This window comes from Drosophila innubila (assembly GCF_004354385.1).
Source record: "Drosophila innubila isolate TH190305 chromosome 2L unlocalized genomic scaffold, UK_Dinn_1.0 4_B_2L, whole genome shotgun sequence".
In the NCBI taxonomy this organism is placed as follows: Eukaryota; Metazoa; Arthropoda; class Insecta; order Diptera; family Drosophilidae; genus Drosophila; species Drosophila innubila.
The window spans coordinates 13,540,507-13,553,489 of record NW_022995372.1 but is presented as its reverse complement, the minus strand read 5'-3'; the positions used below and the strand labels follow the sequence as shown (position 1 = coordinate 13,553,489).

The window sequence follows — 12,983 nt, the reverse complement described above, 5'->3', positions numbered from 1 at the left end:
TCTATCTGTAGCTATTTATATTATGTACAGAATAATATATCTATTATAATTGATAATAATCGTCGAGTTACCAAAGTGAATTTCAACTAAGAGAAGTCAATCTTGACTATGTAATACCTAAAAATTAATGAGTTTAAAAAGATTTTTGATTTTGTATCGCCCATTTTATTGAGAACAGGTTAAAGATGATTTCACATAGCCATAGCTGTTTAGTTGTTTTTGTTTTGTTTTGGATTTAACATTAATTAACTTAAAAATAAATTTTCGAATTTTTTTATTGGTGTGATTGTTATACATTCCATTTGACTTGTGTCTTTATAAGTATTTAAAAATATTCGAAAATTGTTCATAGAATATCGTTTATTAATATTGTTTATAAGATTGTTGTTATTATTTTAGTTAAAAAAGGGTTTTAATAGGTATGTTTCCTTGGAATTGTTCCTTTTAATGGAATAAAAACTTTATTTGGCTCCCAAAAGTTGATGCAATAGTTGTAGTTTAAGATTGTACAATGTTTTGGTCAGTAAGATTTATATCGCAAATTTTTAAATGTATTCATAATAATATTAATAATTATTATTATTTGTTGTTGTTCCTTTTGCTGTTGACATCAATTTTCATTTGTAATTTAAATTTAAATTTAAATATAATTCTAACATGTTTTTCCTTTTACGGGCTACTAAAAATTTTCGCGCGCTTTTAAATGGCAGTTTTAATAGTGATTTTTATGACAATTTTCGTTTTTGTATTAATTTTTTTATTTAAATAAGCAATAACATGTAAATTTGTCGTAGTTTGAAACAGAGCTAAATGAGATTCGTAATTGGCTAGCTTTTTTTTTGTTTCGCATTTAGTACAATCCTTGGAGATTTACTTTCACAAATCGGCATGTTAGCATAATATATAGGGGGAACATCTCCATTCAGCAGCAATATCATTAATTATAATCATAATTATTAGAATATTTCTTTGTAATAATCGCAAAATCGCTTGAAATTTATAGAAATCTTCTTAGGCGGTAGACTAAATTCTTGCTATAAATCTTTAATATTATATTTTACTTTTATTTGTATAAGAAGAAGCTACATTTAAAAATTGTATTATCAAAAGATGGTACTGGCTTTCTTAATCTTTTTGTTTTTCTTTTTATATATGTCTTTTTTTTGTGTTGTCATTTCTTATTTCGTGGTTTATTTTGTATATAAGAATGAAGCTGTAAATTGTATTTCTTAGGAAAAACTGAATTTTGGTGTTGTTTTAACTATTTTAGACAAACGATCGTCTTTATTAGTTGCTACATTTTGTATTTAATCGATCTCTTTAATCGATCAAGAGCTCGTAGTGAACAGAGCCAAGTCTCTCCTTGCGATCATGAATAATGTTGCGTGCCCAGGCTTTGCACTCAATATTGATGATAATGCCACCTGATAACGAGTCATAAGTGTTATATATAATATATTTGTTATTGTTATCCAAAATGATATGCAATCATATACTCACGTTTGGGACGCTGGAAGTGCACAGCAACGAGGGGACTCAAGTAACCCTCGGAGTTGTGGTACGGATAGAAATAGCCGGGGAAGCCACGTACGGGCAAATAGTTAACTGGTCCGATGTTCTCCTGATCGGCCGGATTTTCACCCTCACAGGAGACCCAAATTGTGTTGAGCTAAGTTAGGAGTAATGTCATCATAAGTATCTGACAAATTGTATCTTTATTGGATATTTACCTTGTGCGCTTCCTTCTGTTCGATCTCGGCGATGTAGGTCTTCAGATTTTCGGGCATGTTACTGGGCAAATTCTTTGAACTATTGTAGTACTCGGGAATCCAGTCGTAGATTTTGTTCAGCTTGAGGAAAATACAAGGCGAACTCTTATGGTAGCTATAGTTGTTCTCCTTGGTACAAGGGGACCACAATTTAATATCCACATCGCAAACCTGACCCCTTGGTGGTGGTTGGTTATAGTCGCAGTTGTAAATGTTTTGACCACGTCCTGGAGTCAAGCCGGGCGTTTTGTACACTACCAAGACAGGGGATGATAAAACAATTATTAAGAGGTTTGACTTTTCTTATAGGTATAGAAAATTATTTTACATTGATCTATTAGAATACATTGAAAATACATTTAAAGCAAAGTAGATAAAGTAAACTGGGCCATTCCATTTCTGATATACATATATAGGAATAGTTTCAGATTGATCTATTAGAATACCTTTCATTTATTATGATCCTACTATATTTTATTTAATCGTATACATGATATATTTTTATTCTTTAAGTAATACTTGAATAACCTCCAGTTGTTTATGTATATTACAATATAATATTTCTCTAATAATATCTTTTGATCATTAATTTGATCTGTCCGATACTTTCGAACTGACCTTGTAAATTGCAATATAGGATTTTATAGTTGGTTTTGCACGTGACCTATCTTTAACTATTCGATATATTTATTCGATATACGCATATCGCCTAGTAACGACCTCATTTTCTGAAGTTCTTCTTCTTCCCGCATACGCTGTGGGTTATAAATAAAAATTTTAGCAAAGCATAATTGAGCTATGTTTTTTACAACTGAATTGAATAAAAATCAATAAGATTTTTTTTAGTCCCAAATTAAAAAAAACCCAAAACATATGGCGTGTTGTCAAGCTCCATAATAGGTAGCCCTAGCAACAACAGCAATAACAATAAGAACTATAAAAATCAGTCCATGGTCATTTTCTGCATAAACTATAAACATGCAAGACCCTTTTTACACTGGTTAAAATCCAACCTTGCTTTCTCTGTGGACAAGAAATGGGAAATGCTAAGCAGATTTTCCCGAACAGCCGGCTCGACTTACCATCAAGGAACTTATCCAGGGAATCCGTCCAGTGCTTGTAGTTCTCATGCTGTGTGCCCTTGTACCAGATCAATGTGCTCTCCACATTATCAACCGGCGGCAGTGGGCGGAAGCCGAGTCCTAAATGGAATACAAAAAAGCATAAGTTTCAATATCTTCAATTCATAAAAGTAAGTAAAAGAAATAATGTTGGTTGTAATTTGTAATTTTTAGTTTTATCTGAGGAGCATTTTTCAATAACTAGCTAAGAGGTTTGATTACTATTTTAGATAACATTTGCCAAATTTGTTAAAAATTTTTGTCAATTTTGAAAATAGTTCTTTGATTAAATTAAGCTGGACTTTGGAAAAACATTTGTCTAATGTTAACAAAAATTTGTTTAGACAAAATTTTTGACATGTAGCTTACTTCTTTTTACTATAACTCACCTGGACTTGTGCCAATTATGGAGCCATCCAATGTCCATTTGGGTATACGCGGGTCCAGTGTCTGGAAGAAGGCCCACATGCAAATGGCCACCAGAGCAGCGAGTACTCCGTAGAATGCCATGTAAAAGATGCCAATCTTAGCTGTTAAAGAAAATATGAGATAAATACATGATTAGATTATGATTAACAATAAGTGAATTAAAAAGATAACTCAATCAAATGGTAAGAATGAAACAATGTCGCCGGCTCAATTGAGCTGATTAAATTAAACACTTGAAGTCGACTCAGTCCTCATAAAAGTCACTGCTGGGTTAAACTCTTAATTAACGAAGCTCGCGGAGTGTTGATAAATGAGCGCAGTTCAAGCACCGGTTTTTATCTCAAAGAATAAAAACAGATTAAGATTCAACTGTTCTATGTGCACCATGAATCGTGCTCGCTCTTAAAAACTTATTAGCGTAGAAATTAACTCTTCTACGCGTACTATGAATCATGCCAGTATTTAGGTTGTATAAGACTTGGCTCAAGAGCTCAAGAGCTGACAAGACTCGCTTGAAATCGCCTTTTACTCTTTCACTCTTCTACTCTTTATCGCACTCTCTTTCTGATTTGATCGCGCTCACACACACATGTATGCGAACGGTTAACATAACCTCAACTTGACTTATATCTTGACAACAAGCCACGAAATTTATAAATAGAGAGAGGAAAAAAGAGTGAGAGCGAGAGACTTTGTGCACGACAAAAAAATGTGTATAAATCAAGAAGAGTTGTTAAATTTAAGCGTAATGTTTACTGAAATAATACAAAACTTTATTTTATGCATTTTATGTATGTATATTGTCAACTTAATTGGAAATAAAGCAACACCGAAAATATTTGAATTAACAGCTGCTTAATATTCTCAACTTCTTGTCAGTTAACAAATTGTTAATTTTGGCATTCCTTTGTAAATTCCGTTTTGAGAATTTTCCGGATTTCATACTTTAACAGGTGCATGTTATGCAGGTAACATAATTATGACACTTCTCATACCTTAAAGTATGTCAACCGAACTTGTAAAGTGGCGTCAACTTCAAGTGGTAACCCTATTTGCAGGTACGAGTATATAATTATAATGTTTTGCAAGTGTTTAACACACGCCCGCAATAAATTCGTTTGTCATAAACTATATAAGTTATTTGCTTAAACACATATCTATATATAGATTTAATTTTCATTCCCTTAAAAGTCACGTTTTTGGGTGTGTTCTCAGAAACATCTGTTTTAAAGGGTTTTAAATATAAATTGTACTGAAGGTCAGTCAGTGTCATATCAATGTGCATTAAGGCCTTAACTCTAAAATTAAAGAACGAAATACTATCGAATGATATTTTATAACAAATTACAAACATAACTACATCTAACTCGAATCGTTTTAAAAAGTAAGATAAATTGAAAATTTTCGATGTAGGCCGCATCTTCTTATTAGAATGCATTAGAATGTCACCAGATCTCAAATGTATTGAAAAAAACAATATCGTAAGGTATAATACGATCATTTTTGTATCTTAAATTTCAACCGAACCTTCTCAAATAATATACTATCGAATCCATTTTAATCTTACCAATCTAACTAGAATCCTTACAATAGATTAGAATATTAAGATCTTTATTAAATATTCTCAGTAGAAAATCATTGATTGGCATATTAGAATCATCATTTTAATAGAATAGAACATAAATATCGATCAATCGATCTTATCTCGCATCTTTCAAATGAATATCAGAGATTAGAAAAAATATCCAGACTTACCCCATGAGGCACGATCTCGTCCCATAACCGTACCCTCTTTGGAGTTGTATAAAAATTCTCCAAGTTTAAATGGTTCGGGCTTACGAATATTTTGCAGATCATAATCCGTATTGGATGTAGACATTGGTACGGGTTTCGACATTTTGGTGGGTTGTTTTTATATTTTTGTTACTTTTGTGATGCTAAATTGTAAATTTGTAAGAACTTCAATATTGAAGTACACTTAATAAGTCGCTCTATAAATAGAACCTGAGGAAAGGCATTGGTATTTATTTCAAATTGTATTTTATTATTATTTTCTTATTTATTTATAAGTTATTGCGTTAACATAATTTGTATTTTTTATAATTTTAAAAAAATTGTTATTATTTTTATAGTATTCACTATACTATTTTGCTCATTTTTAAATTCACTTTTCTCATTTTCTGGCATTTGTATACACATTTTTACAGGTTTTTTTTCGGCTCTTTTACGTGCTTTACAACTTTTCTACACTAATTCGCATTTCCTCGGTCGCTCTCTGTTGCTCTCTGTCACTCTCAGGTGCTCACTGTTTTGTTTTGCTTCCCAAGAAATTCTCTACCCTCGTTCCCGGTTGCCACTACTCGCTTCAACGTTTTCACAACAACTTTGGCGCCTTTTTGTCCTGCTCTTGACGCCAAACTACCCCCAAAAAATAAAGAAAAAAGAAAAAAAATTGGATGGCCTCTTAGCACATTTCCAGTCGATTCAATGGCCTAAGCGGCTTTTTGTCGACACACTGGCGCCACCAGAAGCAATTTGTGCAACCTGTGCCAGCGTGTATCTGAGAGATACTTTGCGTCTTTGCTGTGACAATGCAACAGATAGCCAGCAAATAGGCCAAAGTCAAAATGAAAATATATGTAGAAGCATAATGCACAAGTCTGCCGCATATTTCCGTGTCGTTTTTTTTATCGTTTGTCTTTCTTCAATGCCGCATTGGCTTTGACCGCAAGATACATTCGTTTCTTTTGACTGGGCAACGCAGTTTTGTAATTATATTTGTTTGGCATTATTTGTAATTCGATGCCAGCACTTTTTAAACTTTAAAACAAAACAAAATGCAGACACTCTCGCACACACACACATATACACGCACACACGCAAACACACACATGGAGTATATAACCAGTGTATTTGAGTATATTTTGTATCTCTTAGCTGCTGAGCTGGGTTGAGTGGCTTTGACGGGGCCGCTCTTCGACTCCGTCACATACAAACAACCACACCTTTTTGAATTAAAGCAACGCGTTCTACGAGCACCGCAAGACGGACCAGAGCACCCATAAAAGTAGCAGATACTTTAATAACTACACTGGCGTTGTATATGTGTATATGTGTGTGTTTCGGGCGTGACAAAAAACATCAACGTATGAATGAAAATTAATCATATTTTTTGTATTGCACTATTTACATATTGATCAACAACAAAAGTAAGTCCTAAAGATACATTTTGTATCTTTTCTCGAGTATCTTTGGCAATGTCAAATCAGAAGCAACAAGAGCAGCAACAATAGCAATTCACACACACATCACTTGATGCTGCTGTAACTTTAACTTTAACTTTAAAATTAACTGGCTATTCCAGTCACACACACACATACACACAGGAGTTTGAGAAAGGGAGTATTTGTATTTAAAAACAACAGCAACACACTCTGGCCAGGCCAGGATCCAAATTGCCAAAAGAGTGAGGCCTCAATGAGTTGCACTTGTGAATACGAATTTGTTTGAACAATAATATGAATACCCGTTTGGCATTCAACGTTGCCCGGTCGCACGTTTCGTCGACGCTCAAAACAAACTGCAGACTGAAAACCGAAACTGAAACTGAAACTGAACTGAACTCTGTCCAACAATACAGCCCGCCAAACACACAGACTTGGCTTGAGTCTCGTCTCGGCGTTATTTTAAATATTGTGTCGACGCGTCGACAGAGCAACAACCACAGAGCCAACAGAGCCAACAGAGCTAAACAGCCACCAGGTCTGCCTCTCTATCTCTCTCTCTTCTCTCTTTTTGTCTTGTCTCTCTCCCAACTTGGCCCAGGGCTGCAAACTCTGAGCTCGTTTTGAGCGCAAATTTGCCTGCTTGGCACAGTTGCAACGTTTGGTACATTTCTACTCAAATTGGTACATTTGCGATGCTTTGGTACAGCGAATGAGTTGCTTTTGATTGAATAGAAGACAAATTGTAACTGAGAAAATCTTAAATATATAGTCAAAACTTAAATCCACCCAAATTATTTGGTAGTGCTTGTGCTTTTCTATAAGTTAATTAACACAAATTAATAAACAGGTAGATAAAAAAAAAAACTATGATAACAGGGCTTAACTAAGGAAAATCGCACATATTTGTTTTCAATTTTTTAAAATATGTAAATCCAAGGAAATATTTTTATATTTGTTTGTTTTATTTGTTTTTAAAGCCATAAGTAACTATGTAAAATAAAAACATTTGGTTGTGACTAGGTCTCATGGTTTGGGCTGAGTAGTGATCAGTTAGTAAGTGAGTAAGTTATGTCAAAGTATTTTATATATATATATATACATATATAACTAAGTAAGCAAATGCATTATTTAAAAACGGCTGCTAAATCTTATCAATATCATTGCGAAATATAAAGATAAATTCTATGTGGTTAATATAATAATAAAAAATATTATTTAGTACATTTATAAAAGTTGGGTACATTCTGCTTTTGGTACAAAGTATTTAAATCTCTCTCTATATCTCACTCTCACACTCATTCTCTCTTTTCTTCTATTTTTCTCTGAATTCGGAAGTAGCTTTTGTTAGCTCGCTTCCAGGTTAAGTATTGAGCTAAGGTTTGAGTTGTTTTCCGTAATTGATGTTGCATATATTTTAATTAGTCCCAGGCACTGCAATTATGTTCTGTTGATTTTGTTGTACAAATTGAAAATTGCACTTTTGACTGCTAGGGCTACACTGAGCGAAATTTCTAATGGAATTGCTGAAGTAATGAGCGTTTAAACGAAACACTCATGAACTCATTATTATTAGTTAAATGGCGAAACGAATTTCCATATGCATAATATTTTAATGATTGAGTGAATGATTCATTCTACAGAACAAGTGTACAAAATCTTTAATTAATGCTGATTTCTTTTTATGAGCTTTGTAGATGTGCCTCAGATATTAATGAATCTTACATAATATTTTGATTGTCAAGACTTTTTCAACTTGTCCAGTTCATATTCTTGTCATTAGCAATTTTCTATCCATTTTCTTGACGGTTTTTTTTTTCATTTTCTCAAATATCTTTACCGGAAACTTAAGCCTTATCCTTAAGATTACGATACATGACTGTTTGTTTTTTATTAAAAAAAAATAAAATCAAAATAAATATTATTTACAGTCTCTGATGTTTTTCTTAAGATTATTTTGTCAATGTTTCTATAAGCCTGGTTTTAAAATTCTAGTTGTTAAATATAATTTGAAAAAAAAGATATAAAAATTTTGCTTTGTTAAAAATATCTAGTTTTCTTAGCATGTTACCCCATCATTTCTTGCAGTGCACTGCATTGTACTCATTAAACACTTTAAGTTTCTGCCAAATTGTCCAGTGTAAATTTATAGTTAACTGCAGCATTTACAACATGTTGTTGTGGCCATGATGACAAATTCATTTGCACTCATAAATCTACTCAATGAGTCAAATGCGCGTCATGCCACACTCATTGAGTTGCCTCACTCTAACCTACTCTTCCAATCGGTCATTCTATTGTTGTTGCAAGATCGACTAAACCACGTTGAAAGGAAGCGTCGAGTTGTGTGTGTATCTTTGAGCTACTTTTCGAACATACATAGAGAGATACTCAGATACTCAGAGATACCGCATAACCAGTTTTCAAAAAACATTGCGCGGAACTTCATTCAATACCGCTGGAGGGTTGTTGTTGTTGCCACACTATTAAGGGTTGTTTTGCCGCAAAATTTACTACGCAGCAACTCCTTTATTTTTGGAAAGTTTAAAGGAAGAGGATGAATATGTGGAGTGCTTGTGCGTCTGCGCAGGATTTGAATGTGTGACAAACTCCAGATATGTACTTTTTCCCATCGAGAGTCGTGCATTCATTGAAGTTGTCACTTTGTCAGATGAATCATTGACGAGGCGTTTAAAACACATAACAGACCATGTTTAGGGCGGAACTGGCGAGCACAGGAGTTTTATAAAAGTGTCGAGTTGTGGCATGGCCCAATTATCATGTTGGCTTAACCAAGTCCTGACCATTGAGATTGAGATTAAGTAGAGGTGAGAGAAAGGTTGGAGATACGGGGTACTTGTAGATTGATAGACTCTGGCCTGGCCTGTGACTGACACCAATCCATTTGGCATAATGGACTGCCATTCAATGAGTGATATGCAAGTGGCTTATGACAACAGACATCCAACAGCAACTATCCATCTAAACGTTACTCTTCTACAATGGAAAACTTTTGCATTGTTATGCAACGAACCATCAAAGAATGAACTGCTGTCCATCAGTGGTAATCTGATCCCAAAACATAGACAATGCGATTAAAGCTGTTTGCGTAGCAACGGACCAGATAATACACACACCCTAATGTGTACTTTATTTGATAATTAGCATTTATATAAAATATAAATAATTACTTATATACAGCGATAATACAAATTAATCTCTATACAATTTTCTGGATAGATAGATACTTTTTTAATGTGATATATAAAATGTATTTTATAAATTCGTAAATATAATATTTTTTTCATTTGATTGAGAATGGGATAAGAGAAGAAATATCTTAAATCTAATTTCAACTGCGTATTCATAACAGAAATTATGATGAGAGTAAAGATACATTTTTGTAATTAAGCAACTTTATTTGAACTGAGAGACATTTTTGAGTGTCGCATAACTACAATGGTTTCTCAAATTGACGAACACTAAATTAATCGACTTTGCAGAAAGTTGTAATTATCTCTTGTCAATTTTTTTTATTAAAGATAGTTTTTAAATATTATTGAGAATTTTATTAATAAATAAATAAGTTGAACTCTAAAATTATGGCATTGTTTAAGTAGCATTACGACCACAATAGATGAGCGTAATATAGATCCTAAACTTGTTATGCAATTTTTAGTAAATAGTTTTCTCATTATATTTATTCACAGACATCGTAACTAAGATTATTTAGAATAGCTGTTTGAATAATTTTCTAGAATACCTGTTTCAACATATCACAATGTACAACGAACATTCCCAAGACATCTATATGTATATCTGATATAGTAATTTAATCAGATTCTGACTGTAAACAATGCATTTGTTTGAAATATCATAACATAAATCGACAAAGGGATTGTGGTGCTACACATTTTTAAGCGTTATGTGAATGAACATGTACGACATATATGGGAACATAAATGGATAAAAAGATTGAAAAACTACTAAAAGATAGTTGAAGAATTTTAAACAAATGTTGGGAAAAAGAAAGTTAATGTCAAAATATTTGATGTATTCTTTTTTCGAAAATGTATTTGTATCCATATTTCTTATTAGATCTAAGTGAATATTTTGAGCTGCTTAGTGAGATAATCCGTTAATTTCAGAGATACTTTATACTTAATGTGTAGCTGTGTACAGTTATGATTTGTCGTTCGTACAGATGTTCATGGTAAATAGTTTGATTGCATAATGACATAATTGACCGGCATATTGGATATGTACTTCGCTATGGTACTTATGTCCGTCAAAGGTCAAAGAGAACGTCAAACTGACTGTAGAATATAGGCAGAAACGAAGAATCAAGGGGGAGTCGGGCAATAAAAACGGGCGCTTGGATTGTGTGGATTTTCATGTATGTTTGTGTGTGTATCTGTGTGTGGTGCTTGTGTATTTTATAAAATGCGCTAATGCGGCGACAAAAGATTTTGATTAAATCCAAACTGGCACAGCTTGACATTTATAAAGATTTACGCTTTGTTCTGTCGCAATGCGATGATTTTTTTCTTTTACGTAACTGAGACAGATCCATAATCCGAGAATTGCCCCGACTTACCCCAGCTATCGATGGTGCGTCCAAAGTATGAGTTATCGTCAGGATCGTGGATCATTTGCTTGATCGACTTCTTCTTTGGTCGCTCCGGCGGCCTAGCATAATACTGTTGAAAGCCATCGATGCAGTCCTCGGTTATGGTCGGCATTATTGCAGTCACCTTTGAGTTCTTCAGCGCAAATGCAGATCCAAATATCCTTATCACGCTATCGTAATCCCAGTATTCTTAGCTGATCGAGCTGCCTTCTTTCTTTCTTGGACTCTGCAGCACACGCGATCGCGACTCTGATCGACACTTCCCGTTCCAGAAATTGGACTCAACTGAGCCGAGCTCGTGCCATAATCCAATCCAGAAGCTAAAACTTAACCTGCGTTGACGTCGCTGTCGTTGTCGACGTCGACGTTTGAAGTCGCAGGCGTCAAACGTCGGACGTCAGGCGTTGATCATTATTATCAACTTGATAACCACCATCGTGTTACACATATAATAAATAATTCTTTTCTCTCGCTTTGGCCCATGGACAGAGCCTCACACAGATTTGTTTAACAAGCTGCAGCGACGTGTCGCTGACGCAGTTCTCCATGCGTCGACGTCGGCGTTGCAGTCAGCGTCGTCGTCGCAGTCGATTTATCATATGCAAAATTGTGCGATGTGTTGAGCAACAGCAACAAGTGTCGTTCTTAATCAAGACACAGCCATATTTGCATTTGCACACTCGTAAATCTATGTTGAATTATACTATAATAAGTACATACATTGTCAGTCCTAAATCCGATGAGAATATGCTCATAACATCCCAAATATCCAAGACATTGTCTTTGAAAATAACTTTATATTTCAAATTTAAAAAAAAAATGGATAAGTAATACCTCGAAAGTTCTGCACAACAAATTATTTGCTATTTTCTTATGCAAATTCGAAAATTCATGGTAAATTTTAACTCCAGCTCAAATAAAATTATCCAAGTGTTTATTGATAGTTCCTAAGTAGAAATTACTGAAGTACTCTAGAAAAAGTAATTCAACTTTAAAGCAAATAAAAATCTTAAGTTGGTTAATTTATGCCAGGACTTAAAGTAACAGAATAAGTTTGGATATGCAGTAAAAAAATTCTCAATATATAGCTATTATTTTTCAATATAATGTGCCTTAAAGAGCAACGCTGTGCAACACTAGCAACACTATATTATACCCTGGAATTAACAAAATAGAACAAGCATGGTATTTTAACTTTGTGAAAATGTTTGTAACAGACAGATGGATTTTTTAATCAGTATGAACAACGTGAGCCGTTTTATTATTCCAGTTAATCTATAGATTGCCAATCTGATAAATGTATCTATTTAAGAGAATGAACTAAGTATTTTATGAGTTACTCTTCTCGCAAATCTAACCTACTAATTACACGAAAATTTCAAAGGAGATTTTCTGCTAAAATATAAACATGTATCTAAGTTATTCAATAAAATATTTTAAATTTTGAGAATCAACAGCTAATACAATTCAGAGCTGGGCCCAGGGTATCCATAGTCGAGTATGGATCACAAGTTTGAATATGGCGGTCGATTGACTCTGGAAGTGCGTAATTTAATCAGAAATATGCAGACAAAGTTGTACAGATGCCATCACATATACAGCCATGAGTATAAGAAAGAGAATGATTATAAGTTCAAGTATAAGTATAAGAAAATACTTGTATTGGTGTTAGCATATGTATACCCCAGGCCATTGGCATAGAGACAGGCGCGTGACACAATTTCGCTTAATTGAATTTGAAGACACTGATTATGTCTACAAAGCGTAAGCTCGAAAGCTTTAAATCATATATATATATATTATATAAATG

At 33.7% G+C, this 12,983-nt stretch overlaps 1 protein-coding gene across 3 annotated transcripts; it reads right to left on the bottom strand.

Moving 5' to 3' along the window:
- Positions 1-142: 142 nt before the first annotated feature.
- On the bottom strand, positions 143-11,477 carry LOC117780669 (sodium/potassium-transporting ATPase subunit beta-2). Of its 3 annotated transcripts, none has more exons than XM_034617295.1 (7): positions 6,846-6,964; positions 5,075-5,323; positions 3,280-3,420; positions 2,852-2,971; positions 1,731-2,023; positions 1,501-1,669; positions 143-1,424 (listed from the first exon to the last, which is right to left on the bottom strand). In XM_034617295.1, exons 2-7 carry the CDS (start codon positions 5,214-5,216, stop codon positions 1,321-1,323), a joined length of 969 nt encoding a protein of 322 aa, XP_034473186.1. In that variant the 5' UTR covers positions 5,217-5,323; positions 6,846-6,964; the 3' UTR covers positions 143-1,320. The 3 variants fall into 3 exon arrangements, with proteins under 3 accessions (XP_034473186.1, XP_034473187.1, XP_034473185.1); XM_034617296.1 differs by having other exon boundaries at positions 6,793-6,907; XM_034617294.1 differs by lacking the exons at positions 5,075-5,323; positions 6,846-6,964 and adding an exon at positions 11,141-11,477.
- Between the last annotated feature and the right edge of the window lie 1,506 nt (positions 11,478-12,983).

Bases quoted from the DNA above. Each gene is read 5' to 3' on its own strand.
- LOC117780669 (XM_034617294.1), bottom strand. From the start codon at position 11,285: ATGCCGACCATAACCGAGGACTGCATCGATGGCTTTCAACAGTATTAT. The intron at 2,972-3,279 runs GTGAGTTATAGT...TATTCCATTTAG, and splicing joins CATAATTGGCACAAGTCCAG to GACTCGGCTTCCGCCCACTG. The intron at 1,670-1,730 runs GTAAATATCCAA...CTCCTAACTTAG, and splicing joins AACAGAAGGAAGCGCACAAG to CTCAACACAATTTGGGTCTC.